Here is a 21,339-nt window from a genome sequence, read left to right as displayed (position 1 = left end):
ACAGGAGGAATAATAAAATCCAAAATCCATATAAAATAGTTCAATTACTATCTACCCATTATAATTCTAATGATAGGATTGCAAAGGGGCCCATGAGGGAGGCAGCATGAAAGTGTAGTGAGTCTTTGTACAATAAGCCTAAAGACAGCATGAGATCACCTAACCTGGAGCCAAATGCATAAAATTTATCATGAAAGAAAAAATACTGATTCAATTTTAAAGTTAAATTGTTTCTGTATTAAACTATTTTATATCACTAATGCTTTTAATAAAAAACAAACCTCTTTAGTCAACTGATACTCTAATAAATTAATTTTTCCAGTTTTGTTGTATTTACATTTCATTTTATACTTTCAGCACATAGACTGACTACAATATTAGGTTACCTTACTTGCTGAACAACATGGCATAAAAGTCATTATTGGAACATAGTGTTACCAAAATGCACTGGCTTTTCTGCAATTAAAAGTTGTGAATTTAGCCAGTTGCTACCAATAATTATACTATGAATATGCCACAAATTTATTGCATAAATAATCTTAATTCTGATTGGCCTACAGAGGAATTTACTAATGTTTGACTGCACTTTCCTGCTTCTCTATTAATCAAACTTCACTTTGTAAAATTTGTTTATTTAATTTAGGTATGAAATGTGAGATTAACTTATATTCTGAGGTTGAGGGGTGATAGTACCTTTATTATGGGCTATACACTAGTTAGATTAACAGTTCATAATGTCATATTAATAACCCTAGTTTTTTCTCCACATATAGTACAACTACAGGATTAGAGAAAATATGCCATGGAATTAAATCTTTTATGTAATGATGCATAATGAACAAAATATTGCAAGCAAATTATTCCTAGACAGTTTTCTTATTAAAGCTTTGTTTAGTAACTAATACCATACAAAATATGAAGAAAAATTTGTAATTGAGAGTAGTTGGAGATATTTACATATAAAAGTATTTTATAACATTTAACTTGTACCTCTTTCTGGTTAAACCTGCTGGTGGTAAAGATACAGTAGCACCTTTCAAATCATAGTGTCTATGATGAATAAACACTGGCTCATCACAATGCTCATTCCACATGGGTTGTTTTGATACATTATATTTTGGACGGGACAAAAATAGTGAAGAACCATCTAGACAAACATATACCGATTGCATATGGTATGTATCAGGTTCACAGTCAACCAGTAGCTCATCCATCCATCCCTAAATATGCATAAATACATTCATATTTTATTATTACAGATTAAAAAAGACAAACATAAATGGTACAAGATTTGTTACAGAAATCTAATACCATACCAGTACCATAATGAAATGTGATTTTAAAGTGTCATTAAAACACTACACAAATTCTGCACATAGCATAAATTTGGAAAATAACTGTGGTTCATTGGTGTCTTGAAGATACATACAACCAACTTAAGTAACTTTTCACATCCATATCATTATTAAGAACTAAAACCATCAGAACAGTTACCTTTAAGCAACATTCATAGAGGAATACTAAATAAAAAAGCTTTTAAAGGATTCATTTGTAAAATCATAAAGCAAACTATGGTTCACACTCCCAAATACAATATTAATTTATGCATGATTAATGATGAATGTAAATTACATCACCAATTTGTAAGATTTACATGAATAAATCAATTACTTTAGATTATAATTCACCACATTCCACACATAACATTTCTGTTTTTATCTTGTAGAAGATTTTAGTGAAGTCTTGCTAGAAATAATGCATGCAGTTTCAGTCCTCTCAACACACAAAGTACCAACACTTGAGGAAGTACAGATGCATCCATTTACTAATTTTTGAAAGATGACAAGGGTAATTTGACCCATCTTGTCTATAAATCATCCTTCTGTATCATTCTAACCTTGATATTTAAAATGCTCATCTAATCTTATCATAATTCCTTCAAGATTATCATAATACTGAATTAATTTTAATCATGTCCACGTTTTTCACATCCTACACGTACGTAATTACAGAATATTTTAACACAAGTACATTCTATATTTGCAAATTGAAAACTTCTAACAGTTTTAAAATTTTCAATCATCTGCCTGAATCCTCTTCTTCTCCAAGAGCTTCCATCTCATCAAATTACAATGACCATTCCAAATTGAAATAATCCTGGTAGCTCTTATTTGGACTCTTTCCAGCAACTCAACCTTTCTTAAGTATAATGACTAATATATTAAAATAAAGTCTAAATAGCATATTATAGAGTAAAATGATAAAATTCAATTTGTACATGATATGTATACAGCCTAGAACTTGGTTTATCTTATTACTGGTTAACACATTTGTCTAGGAGAGTTAACATTTTTGCAATATCTACATCCAGATAGATTTTTCTCATCACTTTTCCATAGTTTTTCCAATAAGAATGACTATTGTTGTGATAATCAACATATATTAACCTTACGTGAACCATGATTAAAAAGTAGCTGCCAAGTGTTAACCCAACATACCAAAGTATGAAAATATCTTTGCACAAAAACTATCATTTTCAATACAACTTGAAATACCCATTTAAATAACCTGAAAGTTTAATCAATTTAAAGTTTATACCACTATACATACTATTATTGAAAGTGAGAAACAGTACAAAACCTATTACAGAACACTATTGTATCCAGTAACTTAAATCAACAGTGACTTCATTAATAATAACCACCTGTCTTCAGTCAATAAGCTGACTCTCAATCCATTTAACAACAAATTTAATCTATCAAAAAATGTATTTTATGTGCCATCTTATCCAAAACATTCTGAAAATCCAAGTAATCCAAACCTATATCTAGATCCAGTGTGAAATTTTCAAAATATTATACTGATTTTAGAAAACTAAATACAAATGAAAGGCTTTTTGTATTTAGACTTATCTTCTTTTAATATAAAGATGTGGCTTGATTCAGGCTTTCAGAATGGATTTCATGTTTTTACAATTTTCCTTTGAGCTCATTTAAAAAGTGGAATAAAAAGGTTGGAAACACAATTTTGAAAACTAGTGGAAATAGGTTTAAGCTTTGAAAGTCCAGATGCAGACTTACTCTTTGATATAATCATTTTTCATTTGAATAATAAACTTGTGAAATCATTTGTATTAAGTTGTGGTAAGAGTAGTTTTAAACTTTTGTTTTTATATTGTGCTAAATAGTCCCATGGGCTACATTAACTTTGGCTTTGTTTTGATTGAATGTTTTGGTTAAACTGCCATCTGGTTTTTGGGATACTTCAAAATTGATTATAATTGTATTGAATCATGTAGTGAGAGAAGTTTCTTCAATGATTCAGAATGTTCTACAACAACTGGTCAGGGAGCCACCTGCATAAGATGACATTTTAAATTTATTGTTAAAAGTGGTATAACTACAAAAGATGGATCATCCCACATACAGAAGTAATTGGGGTCATTACATTTATTTCTCCTTATCAGCAATTCTTAGATTATCATGCCATTTGGACAACCTTCTGGCTCATTCCCCCATAACTCAGGTGACTTTGGGAGCATAGTATATCAATGATTGTTAACCACTAATTAAAATTAAGGTAGAAGAGTTGAAAGAGTTAAAGTGAGATAACAACTAGGGAAGAGTGATCATTGCATAATTAAATGTAAAGTTTTGCTGTATAGCAAGATAACAAAACTAGAACCTAATTTCCAAAAAAACAAATTCTGAAGCCATAAGACATGACCTGCCAACAGTGAAGTAACTTAAAAGTTGAATATTTGTGAAACATTTGTTTAAAATCAGTTGCTTAAAAGAAGGAAAAGGATAACAAAAAAGTTCCAACCAAAGTAAATTTTAATTATGAATATAAATGAGTAAATCAGGGATAAATATGAAAAACTTAAGAAATTTAAACTGGCAGAAGGTTGGAAGGTTTACAGCAAGATTTAGAATTTCATTTTATAAAATTGCATTACAAAATCAAAATGAGCTTATAAGAAAGAGCTGGTTGACAATATTAAAACTAACAAAAGAATTTTTTTGTATGTGGTAAACAAAATAATGTAGGTATTGGGTCCTTGAAAGATGCTGAAGGCAAGATTGTTGAGGATTATAGAATGTTTGTTTTTGGAATTTGTACAAAACTACAAGGGCTATCTGCCCTTAAATTAGTGGTGTAAGACTAGATGGAAGGCAGCTTGTCATCACTACCCACTGTCTCTTCTTTGGCTACTCTGTTACCAATGAATAATGCGATTGGCCATCACATTATAATGCCCCCATGACTAAAAGGGCAAGTACATTTGGCGTGATGAAGATTTGAACCCATGACCCTCAGATTACAAGTCCAATGCCCTTATCACCTGCCCATGTCAGGCCAAACTATAAGATGACCGAAGTGTTTTTTCTCAACTGTTTTTACAGGAAATAATCTTTGCAAAAATCCAGAATCTAAGCATTTTGTTTAGGAAATCCTGCACAATTAACCTAAATCATGTAGATATCAGTTCCTTAATGTTAAGTGAAAAGATTCAGAGATTAAAGAAACAGCATTGGGACTAGACAACTATTTCCTAGCATTTAAGTATACAAAATTATTTCTTTGTGCTGTATCCTACAGACAAGAATGAAGAAGTTTAAGATTTGAAAACACAGGTAAGGCTCTAGTTGAAACTATTTTTATTTTACTAGGAAGAATGAGTTGTGGTCAGTTTGCTTTTCTTAGAGAGGATTTTTTAGGGATATATAGGGACAACCTTTCAGGACAGAGTGGTTTCCTGTTGTCTGTAATGTAAAAATAACTAATCTAGTTTTAATAATTTTCTAACTTAATTTTTCCACTAACTTAAGCTTTATAAAACCAAATAACAGAAAAAAAAACTTATCAAAAGAATAGTTTTTATAATATTCTTGAAGATTGAAAAATTATTTATATAAAACTTCACAATATTTTATAAGTTTAGACTTAAAAGACAGATACTTTCATAAGTGAAAAATATATCACTTAACAAAAAAGTTAATATTATAATAAATTAACACCACTTACAAGATAAGACAGCAGCTAAATATAGATATAATATGGCAATGAAGTGCTATCATTAAATTTATGAATAGAATAAACTGTACACAATATTTTAAAACAAAAGCAAGTTGACAGTCAAGCCCAGAAACTCCAACTTGTTTTAATAATATATATTACCAAAAAGGAAACTTAATTTAACCTAATAAAGCAAAAAACTACAAGGCAAAAACAGCTAAAACACAGTAACGTCAAAATATTACTAAATTACAGGTACAACTACATAAAAAACAAGACAATACTAGTATGAGAGGATCAGGAATAGCAAATTATTAAACATAAATGATACACTTTGCAAGTTCAATTTCTGATTTATCTGCTTTTTATTGATTATTGTTCAAGAGAGTATATATACATTAATGTGTCAACTGAGATGGTGATTTTGATAAATGAAGAAATTACCTCAATGAACTATTTAAATGGCCTAAACTGTGACCTAACAAGTAAAAGCTTTGGAAGTTCATATCTAGACTCATTCTATGACTGACTTCTATGTGGATGGGTCTGTTAAGTATAAACATTTTAGGATAGATGTGCATCACTCTACATATGCTACATACATATGTAATTGCACTTTAAAAACCATGTGCATATAACTTTATTCTAATATTTTTTGTGACAGAAAATTTACAAAAAAAAAGTTTTGTTACAAACTGTATAAGTTTCTTTATTAACTTAACTAAAGTAGGTACATCACTTATACTAATCACAAATATGCATTTGCAAGTACATAAACTTTCATTTGCAACATAATAACTTTTATTCAAGATAGAGAAACAAAATTAGTAGCTTTATCATAAAAGTAACGTAAGTGACAAAATACTTTTACCTTGTAAATATTTTGATCTTCCACTGGTACTCCCACTGGTACCTTCAAAGGAGGTAATGTATTATAGTCAGGAATTTCCAAAGGTTGTTTCATACTTGGAGGTCTGAACAACCACCAAGATCCATATCCCACAAGTCCCGAGAGACATGCTCCCATGATAAAACCAGAAAAATATGATGGCAAAAACCTAGTTGCAAAAATCAAGGACATGAGCATTACAAACAATCGTACATAAGACAAGTTATAAATTTTTCTGAATGCTTTGGAAGCTTTGTTCCATCTTTTCTTCAATATATCAATGTAAACTTTCAACAATTTGTTTGTATGTTTCACACTCTCAAGTTTTTCATGTTTCTCAACCATAACAGGCATTACATGTGGAGCTTCTGCTTTCTCTTCTTGTACTACGAACTCCCACGTGTCTAAGTCATTACCTTCCTTGGAAGATGGCCATGAAGTACATGATGCCAATAAGGAGGAAAACGTTACTGATGATGGAATACTGACTTTAGAATGGACCTGTTGACTGGATGAGTCAGATATAGAGGAAGTAACACTGGTATCCAACATTTTAGGGTCTAATGCACATTTAAAACTTTCAGATGAAGTTGTACTTTCTACCTTCATGCATGAATGACTATTAGAAATAAATTCTTCTTGCAAACACTCCTTGCCCTTTTCTACTATATCTGTATTCACTTTCAGACTGCTTTCATTCATGGAACCCTGTAGTTGCACTCCCACTTGATCTTCAACATGTGCTATTTGTTCTGACAAATAATCTTCCTTTTGGGAACCAGTAAATAGTTGTTTCCTTTCTTCGTGTTGTGTACCAGAATGAGCACCAGGAACGGAATCTTTATTCATCTTTTCATGAGCAGTTTTGGTTAAGCGTTCAGTTATCCCACCAAGAAATAAACGTGATTCACAATCTGCAGCTGTAGAAGTATCAAGACTAGATGTGCGTTTTCCAAGTTTGGCAATATATTCCCTCACGGATTCTTTTTTTGGTGATGAATTTCTTACATCTTTATTAGGCAATGGAGCAGACAATGTATCATCTACTTTGTTTTCTTTCATAGATTTTGAGTCTACTTTACTTCTAACTACTTCTTCCACTAATAATCTTTGGTTGTCTTTCCCTTCATTTTTTGTTTGTTCTACCACTTTACCATTTTTATCTTTTTCACAACTTGATGTCAAATTAAATTTCATAAAGCCTTTTCTAGTACCCTGAATAGAAACAGTTTTATGAAAAAGATGTGCTCTTGAATCTTTGAGACCTTTTTCAGTGGCCACTTTATTAGATTTACCTATACATGTTTCTTTTGCCTCTGGAACTTCTTCCAGATTTTCTTCTATTGGGTTAAATCGGAAAGAAATTGTATTTGCCATGCTGGGGGCTTGTTTCCCTTTAAATTTAGACTGCATTTTGTGTGATATTATCAAAATGTTTATGTTTTTTACTCTTGATGAGTTGTGTTATACTTATGGAAAAGATCAGTGCAAGAACTTGGTCACAGGTTTGATGTTCAATATCTGCAAAACAAGAAAAGTCTTCAAGTTAAGTATCTTAAATACACAGATAATCATTTATATACAACTTGCAAAAATTTTACACTGTACTAACAAGAAAAAATAATGTAAAACAATATATTAGGCTTTACGTTTATCAACGTGGCATGGTATTTACACATGGTTGTCTCGAGGCAATTTTTCTGAATGAAAAAATTGGAAAGCTTAAAGAATAATAAGGCTCTGGACCAGATATTTCCCAAAGGTTTCTGAAGGAAGTTAGGATTGGATATTTGGATTACTTACAATTTTTTTTTTAAATCCTTAAATTAGTGGGCAAGTTCTAGAAGACAAGTTCTTCCAATTTGTGAAGAAGTACTAAACACTGTTCATAAGTTAATAGACCTATTAGTTTTATATCACTGGTGGTAAAAGTTTTTAAAAGGGTGTTAAAAGATACTTTAAAACTTTGTTTAACAAAATTCTAAATTTTGTTTGACACTCAACATGGTTTCACTAAGGAAAAATCTTGCATGACAAATCTTCTAACATTCTTTGATGAAGGTACAGGTGAGAATTTAATACATCTCAATTTCATAAAACATATTACAAGGTGCCACACAAAATGACTGCTAAGAATAACTATATATACAAACACACACACACAGATGTGGAGGATAAATTGGCTTGGTTTGAGAAACGGCTGGATGAAAGAAAACAGAGGATTGTTATAAAATGGAGTTCAGGCTCCCTATCTTAAGACATTGAATCTTTAGAAAGGTATTTAATGATGTTTGGGAAGGAAAGGTTGCCAGATGAGGAGGTTAAGATGTCCAAAATTTGTATCTATTGATAAAAGAAAAATATTAATTAGAAATAATTGAGTTTTTTAGTGTAACCGATACATCTTTTCTTCATACTTAATGGTTAGAATGGTAAAATAAAAAGACACAAAAATACATTTGCCAAGATAGAAATAGTAATTTTCTGAAGAAGAAAAAAAACCTTTAATTTTTTTAACAGTGTGTATTACTTTTTAGAATGGATTACTTTCAGCTGTAGTGCATGCATTTTAAGAAGGTTGATAAATATTGAAACAAGAGCTGGTTTTGAATTTTTTTAGCTTTTTTTTGTTAATTTAAAATATGGGACAGCCTTATTGGAGCAACAGGTTTCTTACTGTCCTCAACTCTTAACTTTTTCCAAGAATATTAATTAGAAATCAAAATTTTTATCATAATAATTAACATTTAATACCTTCTCAAGTAATGAACTACAGTATATAATGATTAAACTTGCAATTGCTTTAAAATCAGGATAGATAGAACATAACTTGCTACATAAACATAAAATTTTATATTCTCCCAGTAAATACTGCATGTTCAAGCTAATATTACTATTACATCCAACTATGGCATCAAATTAACACCAAGACTTCTACACTTATATCAGTCATCTACATTGATAAAACAGACATTAAATCCAAAACATGAAAACAATCAGCATATTAGTATTCCACAACTGCGTTTATTGATTAAGCCACATTTGGAGTATTTTGTTCCATTTTAGGTGCCTTACCTTAAGAAAGCAATGAATTGTTGGAAAGAGTTGGGAGGAGACCTACTAGGGTGATAGCAGAGATGGAAAAATTGTCACACAAGGTTCAATTGAGATCTATGAAGTAGATCTGTTTGAAGTGTTTAAGATTGTTAAAGGAATTAATAGTGTTAATGTATAATATTTTTTCATACTCAAATGTGTTATTAATGGGAATAAGGGACAAATATAAATTTTGTCAGTTAAGACAGTTTTATTTTTATAATAGCAGAGCCTTTGAAATGAATTGCCATTAGATACATGGTGGATGTAATTAACTTAAGGAAGTTTAAGGGAAAGCTTTATAAGTAACTGAATGATAACAACTGGCTTCAGTTTAGTGAATGGGATGGCCAAGATTGGTAAACATGTTTCTTGTTCTCCTTAAATTGTAGGTATATAAATTTATGTATGTATATAAGTGTATAACATAATCTACTAGTACCACTGAGCACAAGAAATAAACGTATGCTATGCTGGAAAGAAAAACAAATTACACATCTTCTTTCCTTCCAAAAATAACTGTGGAATGCTTATTTATGATCTCAATCAACTTTTTCACACTTTTTACCCTTTGACAGTGATATTCAGCAGCAGTGTCAACAGAAAAGATGGCTAATGTAATTTACAAACAGACACTAGATATGAACTTACACCTGAACAAATGTAATGGCCTAAATAATACATTATAGTTATACTGTAATTATGAACATCAGTAAATGTATTTTGTTGACCCTTCAATTTAATAATACTCTGACGTTTGATTATGTTAAATTAGTTAACATGATAATAATATATGGAACATGTTACTAGTATTATTATAATTATACGATATCAATGTTAAATTTTTATTCAAAGAATACATTTACACAGATATAGCCTACATTATTACAATATTAATATAATGAGTAAAGATTTTAATAAGGCATAAAATTTTGAAAATTACTATAGATTTTAATACTTGTTTTGAATTAAGAAATCGAAATAAAATAAATTTATCCATAACTTAAGTTACAACTTACAACCCACTTCTTGAATTTTCACATCCTCTAACACCCAACTAAATTATACAGCTCAAAGTTCAATCCGTATTATCAGCTGATATCAAGCGTAAACAACACTTGCGCTACAACACGTTTGTCTTTGTGTGATTATTTTTCCATGGCTTTTATATTTTCATTGCAAAAACAAGCAAAATACCTAAATTGACTAGCCACAGTATTTCATAAAAATATCAGTTGACAACAGTAATATAATAACTTATATAATGCACCAATTATAAATCTTATTTATATGAAATTTATTATAATAATCTAAACCAGTTGTTGATTAAATTTAAAATATTGCCCCTCCTAGTGGCGGCTTTTAACGCTAGAAACCGAGTTTCAATCGAAACTCGAAGTGAGCACAAGCTACAGCAGACACCGAGCACAATTTGAAACTTTGTTTTTATAACAACAACAAAACAAAAAGGTGATATCTGAATGAAATATTTAATAATGACAAAATTTGTATAAACCAATATCAAGAAGGATATGAATTAATTAAGAAAAAAAATTTAAAAAATTATGTACAATTTTGTTTTTTTTTAGTTTCGCGCAAAGCTACTCAAGGGCTATCTGCGCTAGCCGTCCCTAATGTAGCAGTGTAAGACTAGAAGGAAGACAGCTAGTCATCACCACCCACCGCCAACTCTTAGGCTACTCTTTTACAAACGAATAATGGGATTGATAGTCACATTATAATGCCCCCACGACTGAAAAGACGAGCGTGTTTGGTGTGATAGGGCTTCGAACCCGCGAACCTCGAATGACGAGTTGAACGCCTTAACCCACCTGACCATGCCGGGCCAAACTGTTCCATGTGTAGCCCCTCCCACTTAAACCTTTCATAATGGAAGCCATTGTTGAATGTTGTTATTTATGGATATGTACACGACATTTTCGTAATCGATCTTTCCATCACAAGATAGACTTATTTAATATTCACTTACGCGAGAGTAATTGTAATTGGCAAGTGCCAAAACAAGAAGCTGGTTGCCCAGTTAAATCGATATCCGAACGATTAGGTTAAATAGTTTTGCTGTATATGGGAAGAGTTCGCAAAATATATCGAAAATTATATTGAGCCAGTTTAAAGAAACTAAATGGACTGGACGTAACATTTATTTATCGAACACAAATAAATAAGGTGTGAAATTCACCTCATGGAGGAAAAACGATTACCTTTAGCAAAGTTATGAACGAATCAGTTTGGCTAAGCTACCTCACGACTTATGTCCAAGCTAACTAATACACTCCAGACAATGTTTCAGACTGATTACGTGTTATATTACCTAAATAAGGGCCCAGCATGCCCAGATGGGTAAGGCACTCGACTTGTAATTCGAGGGTCGCGGGTTCGAATCTCCGTCACACCAAATATGCTTGCCTTTTCAGCCGTCAGGGCGTTATAAAGTTATGGTCAATCCCATTATTCATTGGTGAAAGAGTAGCCCAAGAATTAGCGGTGAGTGTTGATGACTAGCTGTCTTCCTTCTAGTCTTACACAGCAAAATTAGGGACAACTAATGCTGATAGCCCTCGTGTAGCTTTACGCGAAATTCGTAATAAACTTGCTCCACGTTTTGTTATCCAATGCCTAATCATATTTGCAAGTATAACTTCAGTCTGAATTTCGTGAATAAAGTAATAATAAACCACATTAAAAATAATTAGGGGATTTTGAGTGTTATATAAAAGTTTCATAATTACAACAGCAGATTTTAATTGTTACCATCATATTTATGTAATTGCTATTATTGTGTGTTATTGCGTCATAAATTTTTGAAAGGTTGCAAGCGTGCTGGTTAAACTCATGTAGGCTTAGTTTAAACCTTTGTTTGTATTCTGAAAGTGATGTTAGAAACTATACTGTAATGAATTGCAGAGGTTATTTAGTATGTGCTTTATGTTTTATCATTCATGTATTTTATTTTGATAAAGTTAATTCACAAAGTATTCAAAATAAGGTATGTACAAGGTTTTGACCAGAACACTGTTCATATGTTTACTGTTGACGTGTTATTAATTACATTTTCTTCAAGTTTTTTGGGGAAGGGGAATTAATGTGTAATTCCCGTAAATTTGTTGAATTGGAAGAAGTAGTCTGAGGAAGCCCAAAAATTAATAATAAATATTTTTAATTATCATGGAGATTAAGCTCAACTACCCATCACTACTACAACGGTATTATTAACATGCTCTTATTTGTGTAAGTTGTTCTTTACAGATTACAGGTTTTCCTGAAGTTATTTATGATAGTGTAATGCTTAACTGATTATTTTACATTGCTATCAACCTTCACCCATCCAGGTTGACACATCTGTGCCTACACTCAACACCTTTTTGGAGTAATTAGTAACTTTCTGTAGCAAATTGTTGTTTGACCATCTGCATTTTGGTTATTTCTGATCAATTTCAGTCTCACTTGAACAATTCCAGAATTTGGCAGTCCTACTCATACATGATACAGTTAACACAAGGAAATGGAACTTCAAATAAGCATTTGACTTGTCACTAACACAACCAAAAATAATAGTTTTTTTTTTTTTTAGTTTTCAAAATATGGACAGAGTTCCATGTGGAGGTAAGGCTTACTTATTTCATGATGACCACAAATATAAACAAAAACAATAGAATGAAGAGCAATAAAAACTAGAATCAGAGCTTTTTTCACCACTGAACAGGGCTGGCCTTAAAGTGAGACTACTGAGGCAACCACCTCAGGCCCTGCTTCTCAGTAGCCAAATGTTGTAATCTTCTAGTGTATAATCTCAAAAACCCAATCATGAGTATGGCTTCAGGACCTACAGCCTCATAGAACTGGCTCTGATAGTATAAACATTATTTTACAAATCAGGATAGTGGATTAGACTTTACACCTTAATCCCAGATTAGAAAAATAAACTGTGTCTAAGTTGTTTGTATGCTGCAGTTGCATGTTTTACACATCGGTAAAGTATGCTGCACTGCTGAAAATATGATTTTCACATAGTAGTTTTGTTTGTAAACTAGGAAATCTTTGAAAGGTGTTTATAAATTTAATTTGTGACATAAAGCCATTCATAAAAAAAGCATTTGAAAGCCTGTTAAGCATACTCAAGCCATGCCTAATACTATTCTAAACAAATAATATTTTAAATGCAACATAAAAGGGCATTTTTCTATATAATTCTGAACTAGTTTTTTAAACAGATAAAAAAATCTTATAAGAACATAAAGAAACAAGATTATTTGGCAAAGCAATTTTCTCCATCACCTAAAGCATCAAATCTACGTTATTTGTAACAAACTAGTCAACAAAACTTCAAAATAATCCAGGTTAACAGGACACAACATATAAAGTTTAAAGTCAACAAGGGCCATCTATTGGCCCATCTAGTCTGTCATATGATGAAAGGCACCCCTTATCTAATAAAATATCTTTGATGTGTTGTATGGATCTAGGACAAAGTCTTAATGGACAGTGTTTCACCTCCATGATTATCCACTCTCACAACAAACTAACATTTGATGTTGCATTCCCATTATAAATAGAGTTTTGCAAAAATTTGGTACTTTGCTAAAGCATAAGATGCATATTTTGTGAAAAATTATAAAACTTGAATGCAGTGATTAAATGAAGTTGACTACGAAAATTTCTCTAATTTTTATAAATATCCAAACATTTTTTGAGCAGTGATTCAATTTTTGTTCTAAGTTTTTCTTTAGATGAATTGTCATTTTTTTGTGTGTATTCAGACAAAATTGTTTTTTGTATGTCTTTTGTATTTTCAAATCATTTTTTGAAAAATTTTAGTCTCTTGTATTTGACTGAAAAATGCATTTGATAGATGGATGTTTTATTGAAATAGCACCATCTGTTTCTAACAAGACACCAATTGTATGCAACAAAGTGACAGATCTTTTGCAACATTGTGTAATTTCTGATCTTAAAAAATACAAGCTATAATTACCAAATTAATTACCTATTTAGATTCTTACTTTGAAACAAACAAAATTACAAACAAACAAGCTTTCAAAATGTCTTTAAAAAGTAATAAAAAAATAAAAGGTAGACTATATAAAAATATTTGGGTAAGACATTCTCTGTTTACTGTACTGTATATCTCACATCTGGAGGAAACCCATTCCAAAGACCAGACACCTTGTTAGGATAGCAATTTTTGTTGAAGATAAATTCTACTCTTTCAGAATTTTTATTTGTAACTCCTAGTCCTTCCATTCTCAATGATTATAACAAGCAAAAAGGATGATACATGGACAATAATGTTGGTATTGTGATACTCTGGTCTCAAAACCAGTATGCAGTATCCCAAAACAAAAAACTTTTAACAATTAGGATGTATTGATTTACCAGTTCTGTACCCATTTTGTTATCGATATATTTGTTTATAACCCCAATGATGTCTTGTGAGGTTTAGTTAAGTTAATCCTGAATTCATAAATAGTGTAAACTAATTATTTTAATGTAAAAATATAATAAATAGTTGAAAAATAAGTGTGTATATTAAACGTCTTAACTAACACCTGCAGTTAAATTAACCTTAAGAAAAGAAATAAGCATACATTTATGTATGAAGAATCCTTTGTTATTTTTTTATTATTATAAGAAATTGGTTAACTTTGTAAAAACAAAAGAAGCCTATTTTGGTCTTGATAAGATTCTGAGGTTTGAGGTTGAAAAGTGATCTCTTGTCATTAAAGATTGGATGATTTATTGTGGCTATAAAAATGTATATTTTGTTATCACATTCTGTTTTTGTAGCTTGTTTTTTCTTAGAAATGAGCTGATAGGCATGTAATAATTTAGGACAGAAATCAAATCTCTTCTAATCCTTTTTATGTTTTATGATCTGGAGAAAACAAGTATAAAAAACCTGAAAATTATGTCTTCAATCACAAATTAGTTTTAAACCAAAATCATTGCAGTGACTAGTCCATATTACTCCTAAATTGTTGATGTCCAACTCATAATTATAGAACCAAAACTAATTCAATAGTTCATTGAAATCTTAAGTTTTATACCCGTATCTTATTCTTAAATTCAAAAGTTGTATATGGAATGAAACATTTGTATAATGTGCCTTATATTCCATGCTGAAATACTTCTGACAAGGTATAAATTTATGAATGATCATACTTAGATCTTTGGATAATCTTGTAAACTTAACCACAAAGTTAAAACAGTGTAATTTGTAATTTATTAAAAGAAAAAGTGTATTCAGAAGTTTGCATTAATGTTCTAACTCTAAGGTCAACCAACTTACAACATTGTGTGTTATAAATCTCGAAGGAAAATATTTGATTGATAAGACTGTGTCTAAATAAAAGTAAAGCTTTTTTTACAGGTGTTAAATTTTTTTTCAAATACTAGATTAGTTGTATAGACATGCTGAGCTATGTCAAGTCAGTTTTGTTTGTTTGATACTGCTGTGTTGTCAGTGTATCTACGTGCTTTAACTTTTAATACGTTATGGTAGCCCTCTAAAGATGTGTGATATTTTTACATTCAAGTTCTAGAGATATCCATTTGGGCAGGAGATACCATCCATAAATACATCTTGTGTGTGTTTAAAAATGAAAAGTTACATTTTATAAATTGTATTTATGTGTTTTCATTTTACTTTTAAAAGGCTCAGCATGGCCAGGTGAGCTAAGGTGTTTGAGTCATAATCTGAGGGTTGCAGGTTTGAATTCCCATCACACCAAGCATGCTTGCCCTTTCAGCTGTGGGGGCATTATAAAGTGATGATCAATCCCACTATTCCTTGATAAAAGAGTAACCCAAGAGTTAATGGTGGGTGGTGATGACTAACTGCCTTCCCTCTGGTCTTACACTGCTAAATTAGGGACAGCTTGTGCAGATAGCCCTCATGTAGCTTTGTGTGAAATTCATAAAACACACAATACTTTTAAAAACTGTATGAAAAGAAGATATTAAATTGTTTATTTTATTAATATCTAGTCTCAAAATTTGGCTGTTGTGGAACCAACTCTACTTGTTTCTACTCTGGATGGCTCATTGTATGCTGTTAGTCAGTACACAGGGCTGGTTCATTGGTCCTTCAAAGAAGGTGAGCTATGATGTTAAAGTTTATTTGTATTATCTAATGAATTTCATTCAACTTAAATATAATCCATTTTACAATTGGTTCTCATTAAAAATACCACAGAAATTATATTTGACAGCATAATTTTATTTTTATTGACTTTGATTTCACTTGAATACTGTTTCAAATACTCAACAATTTTAAAATTCCTATGTTGGTAATTAGTACAAACTTTAAGGTCAGTTTACTGACTTATTTTCATTGGTGAATTATAACTAAATATTACAATGTCAGTCTTGAAATTTTCTAATAAAAACCAACTATGTCTCCAAGAATGTTTCGAATATTCTGCATCTTGTGACAAGACTTTCTCTTCTGAGGTTAAATCTCCTTTACTTAGTTGATCAAACTTCCTTAAATTCATTTATTATTAAGAAAAGTATTTTCATGGGGGCTGAAACCAAACACACTTGTATGTTCTTTCACCAGTTGTGTAACAACTGGATTAAGGACTCATATTCCACTTTTTCTAAATGTTACAAAGTCAAAGCCTATTCTGTTAATTATTGTCATCTGTGATTTATTGTTTCAAATCTCATATGATATGATCGTTTCTTAGTCTTAATCAGTATTAATTAAGTTTAATATCACATTAACTTAGTGTGTAACCATATGTGTTGGAAGTGTTTGTTTTTTCTGGCCTGAAGAAATATTATATTCAGACTTTACTCTCCCATTATTGTATTTATCCTTTACTCCCAGGGTTCTGTTACATCTCTATCTGCATGTTATCTATGAGAGCATTACATTGTTAAAGAGTTGGGAATTTGCTGTGAATCGAATACACAGATGTTAAACATGTTTACCATGGTTCCATGTATAGCAACATATCACTGTGTTGGTATGTTCGTGTTATTTATATAAAGCATAACTAAACCTGTGTTTTTTGTAATTCAAACAAAAGCAAAAGAAACCCAATAGACTGTAGAGTAATGTTAGATCTGTGAAAAGAGTGAATCCACTGTGGATAGTAATATAATTGGTGAAGGTTGGGGCAGATTGGTCTTCAAATTACGAGGTAGGGATTAAAATGCAAGTCTCTAATTGAAGCAACTAGAACATTTAACCCTACCAAACTGGGTCTGACAGGTCTTCCTATGGTCATGTTTGTAGACTTATTTCCAAATTGTAAAGAACTACTGTGTTAATAAGTTTGATATCACATTATAGATTATAATTGAAATATTTCAGTATTATACATTAGTTAATTTCTTAATTCAAAAGTAAATATTAAAAAAAATTCTGAACATCAATTTTTTTATCATGTGGTACATTGAATACATTATTGGCTCACATTAGATGTTTATAATGTCTAAATTTAAAGCCTATGGTTTCTTATGGATCAGGAACTCATATTACTACTACTTACAAGCCAGAATAAAAAACAAGAACTTTTGATCTTTTCTATTTGCCAAGATATTGCTACATTTTGTGAATCAAACACAATGGCCCCATCCACATCTTTCCATTTTAGGAGATGAAATTGAAAGCTCAGAATGTTCCTGACATGGTTTGCTGAGCCTCTGTGAAATATTTATGTGGGAACTCCCTTCTTTTCATGGTAAATTCCAAGTGGTAAGGTAAAATATTATTGAACTTAAAAAAATTATATTTTAGATCCAAATACAGCATAGTTACTAAATCTGATAAATTATTGTGGAATTTTGTAATACTTATATAGTAATATCATTTTTGTTACATCAAAATGTATATATAAAACCTGAAAATAATTTTGTTGTACTTTCTCCACATGAAATTTGATAAGGCTTAGCAAATTGGGGCAAGCAGAAAACAAGTACAAAGTTTGTGACTATAAGAGATAATTATTTCCTATACTTGTTTATTTACTGTTTTGTGTTTAAAAAAATAACTGAAATTTATAAACTTATTTGTAAATAATGAGAATGTATATATGAATGTAGTGTATTTTAACCAAAATTTTACAAATTACTGGTCCACTTAACCAGCCAAAAGAGGTCACTTTGTAAAGGTGAGTTTTATATTATTAGATACAGTAACATGAATGTATGTGTGCTGCATCATTCAACTTCTATGATGTTCATCAAACACTGCTGAAAGGTCAGTAAAATAAAAAAATAAATTATTATATATATAAAATATTATGAGATTTAAACTATTTAGAATAAATATGTATAGTTTTGTGTTATAATTTGTAATAATTCTAGAATTAAAAAAAGTATAATTTATATCTATTTCTTATTTTTTATTGTAGTTATATGGTCAGTCATATCAACCAAATCCATACAGAGATACAATAATGAAAATAACAAATAAAATATAAAGTTTTTTTTTTAAAAAAAGGATTTGATAATTATCTGGAGGATATTAAGTTGTTATAGAGATTTAGCACAGGAAATATAACAATTTTCTGATGCATAAAAGTGTTTTTAATTTTGGATAGTCAGCATTTGAAAGTAAAAAATGCACAAGCAGATAGTTAATTTAAAGATATTGTTCTTGAATTTGGATAACTTTTAATATTTACTGATAATCTGCAAAATTTTGAGAAGATAGGTGTATAGTTTAAAAACTTACAGTGTAACTACTTCATAATTACTTTTGGACAAGTGAGCTAGGTGGAATTCACCCACTGTATTAGAATGGTAAGTGATTTTAATAAGATACTGAGCAGTAAACAAGCACACCAGGATTTAGATGAGATACCCAGGTGAGTTGAGCACTGAGAATTAGGTTACTTTATAATATTGTCATAAAATTTCTCACAGGAACATGAAATTTGTAAATTATATCAGATAAAAGACAGTCTTAAAGAAATCCAGTGGATTGTGGCCTCTCAGAATTATCATAAAACTATTTAGGAAAGTCAGGTGGCTAAAAAAAACTTTATATATATTGGTAATGTAAATATATATTAGTTGATGTTTTAAAAAAATAAACTTTTATATTTACAAAGTAACTCAGAACCACAAGAGACTAGACTGACATATTTAAAGGATTAACTGATGAAAGTAGTTATTTGGATTAAAATAAAAGTTTCTGTTCAGTTTGAAGTTTTTAAAGCTTGACAATATGTTACTTTTATATATTGTAGCAGAATTCAAACAGGATTTCAGTTCATTGTGGTTTTTGATTGTTAATGATTTGTGTATAAAGAAATTATGATACTTTATTACTTGCAGAATAACTCAGTTTTAAAATTTTTCAGAACCTGTTTTGAAAATGTCATTAGATGTAACTAAAAGGTGAGTGAATAACAGTTAAAAAATGTTATATGATATTTAAGAAACATTGAATTAGTGTTTTTACATGTTCTTTTTGAAAATTTATCAATGTCAGTTTCTTTATATTTTTTTCATAAGCAGTAAGCTCACAAAAATTTTAGTAGTGATGTTTATACTATTGTATGTGAGAGAACCTGAATTTTATTTTCTAGTTGTATCCACAGTAGTTTACCATGTAATTATTATTATCTTTATCCACAGTAGTTTACCATGTAATTATTATTATCTTTATCCACAGTAGTTTACCATGTAATTATTATTATCTTTATCCACAATAGTTTACCATGTAATTATTATTATCTTTATCTCTGACAAGTAATGATAAATCATTGAATGAAATCTGTCAAAAAAAACAACATTTTTTTTATTAATAAACCTGGGGCCTTTTATGTCTATTATGCTCCTGAGTTGTTTTTATTATCATAATATATTGGAGTACACATTCACAAGTGGGTGTTGTAAATGGCATTTTTGCTCTTCATTAGGACTGCAGGTGGTTTGATATATACTGACTTCTATTTTGTTGCGTTGGTGGCCTCTGAATAATGTTCTAACTTTATTCTGTTTACGTATTATTTGTATGTTTTCACAGAGATGTTTGACATGAGGTGATGTGATTATGTGCTTGAAATGTTTTTACTGTTTATTCATGAAGTTTGTCTTCTGTTTTCTATTTTGTAAAGTTGGTTTTATTCTTTCTCCTTATTAAGATTTTTAGTGTTACAGGTTTTGTTCATTAAAGTAAGTAGACAATCTGTGACTTCCATCTTTACAATGTTGAGATGGTTTGATTTAAAGTTGAACCACTTATCTTCATTTGTGTGTTTCTTGTGGTACATCAGCTGTGTGTCTTGGTAGTCATCACATCTTGGAATGTATGTTTTTGTCTATATCCTTTATATTGTGGTTGTTCATAAAATGTTTAATCTTGTTTGCATTGAATGTCCATATTATGAATATGTTGTAACCATATCTAAGCTAAATTTTGGAACTCAGAGCTGCTTTTTAAAGTTTTTATGTATGAAATGTTACATGTAGGAGTTACTGGGTATTGGTGGTAGCAGCAAGCACATGATTGGTCCTTGTTCTTGTTAGTAGCAGGTTTAGAATTCTGTTGTCATGGAGATTATCAGTTGGATCATTCTTTAAGAGTTTCATCACTTTCAAACTACTGGAAGAAAATCTGTAGTTTAGAAGATTGGTGCATTAGTGAATAGATTGGATACATTGAATCTTATCATTGTATTTTATGAGGTTATCTCTGTTGCCTTTGTAATATCTAAAGATTGGACTGAGATTTTAATATGTAAGGATGCTGTACCTGTTGTGTGGTCATATACACAAAACATCAAGTCAGAGATGACACTGAATGTCTGTATTTAACTATAGGATGGAGAGAACAGTCTTGCTTGTGAATTTATGTAAACATTTAAACCACAGATGTGTGTGGGAGGGGTGCTGCAGTACACTGTTTGTTGTTTGTTTCTGTTTCAAGTTCTTTCTGTTGTTTTTGAAGGGATTGGTTAATTTTTTTATTCTGTGTTTTCTTCATGTAGTGTCTACCTGTCATCACAGTTGGAGAACTTAATGGTGTCTTTGTCTATGTATGCATTGTCATTACCTTTGTATCATAGTAGAATTGTTATGTTGATGACTTTAAATTCACAAGTTCAATATTCTGTTGGGTATGTATTATAGTTGGGTTTACACATCATGGCTTCCTGACTGTTGACCTTATTTTGATTTTTTATGTTTTCTTTGTTCTTCTGGTAGGTTGTATTTTGTATCTACCATGGTTGTATCTATATGTAGAATGGATATTTTATTTAGTATGCTGTCTTCAAGTTCTACAAATGGTTGTTTACGTAAGTTTATAATTATATGTTTTTAGGTGTGTCTGGAAGATTTTTGTTTTACTAATT

At 30.4% G+C, this 21,339-nt stretch overlaps 2 protein-coding genes across 9 annotated transcripts in view; one reads left to right on the top strand and one right to left on the bottom strand.

The window, feature by feature from the left end:
* Positions 1 to 10,361, bottom strand: part of LOC143224906 (testis-expressed protein 2-like) — a 37,642-nt gene extending 27,281 nt beyond the window's left edge. For 3 of the 6 annotated variants that reach the window (XR_013013508.1, XR_013013509.1, XM_076453367.1), the window contains exons 1-3: positions 10,024 to 10,361; positions 5,891 to 7,429; positions 991 to 1,220 (exon numbers count right to left, since the gene is read on the bottom strand). Coding sequence is in view for 4 of the 6 variants with exons in the window: in XM_076453367.1 (XP_076309482.1) it covers positions 991 to 1,220; positions 5,891 to 7,321 (1,661 nt within the window). In the remaining 2 variants the exon portion in view is untranslated. Of the gene's footprint in view, positions 1 to 990; positions 1,221 to 5,890; positions 7,430 to 8,065; positions 8,191 to 10,023 lie in introns of those variants that run through there. The other 3 variants (XM_076453368.1, XM_076453369.1, XM_076453370.1) reach the window with 3 other exon arrangements.
* Positions 10,362 to 11,827: 1,466 nt separating this feature from the next.
* Positions 11,828 to 21,339, top strand: part of Ire1 (serine/threonine-protein kinase/endoribonuclease Ire1) — a 58,172-nt gene continuing 48,660 nt past the window's right edge. Inside the window, exons 1-3 of one of the 3 annotated variants that reach the window (XM_076453354.1) lie at positions 11,828 to 12,011; positions 16,010 to 16,118; positions 19,342 to 19,378. In XM_076453354.1, the coding sequence (XP_076309469.1) occupies positions 11,919 to 12,011; positions 16,010 to 16,118; positions 19,342 to 19,378 (239 nt within the window). In that variant the 5' untranslated portion in view covers positions 11,828 to 11,918. Of the gene's footprint in view, positions 12,012 to 16,009; positions 16,119 to 17,628; positions 17,730 to 19,341; positions 19,379 to 21,339 lie in introns of those variants that run through there. The other 2 variants (XM_076453355.1, XM_076453356.1) reach the window with 2 other exon arrangements.

The sequence above is a fragment of the Tachypleus tridentatus genome, chromosome 9, assembly GCF_004210375.1.
Source record: "Tachypleus tridentatus isolate NWPU-2018 chromosome 9, ASM421037v1, whole genome shotgun sequence".
Classification (NCBI taxonomy): Eukaryota; Metazoa; Arthropoda; class Merostomata; order Xiphosura; family Limulidae; genus Tachypleus; species Tachypleus tridentatus.
This window is presented reverse-complemented; position numbering and strand designations above follow the sequence as displayed.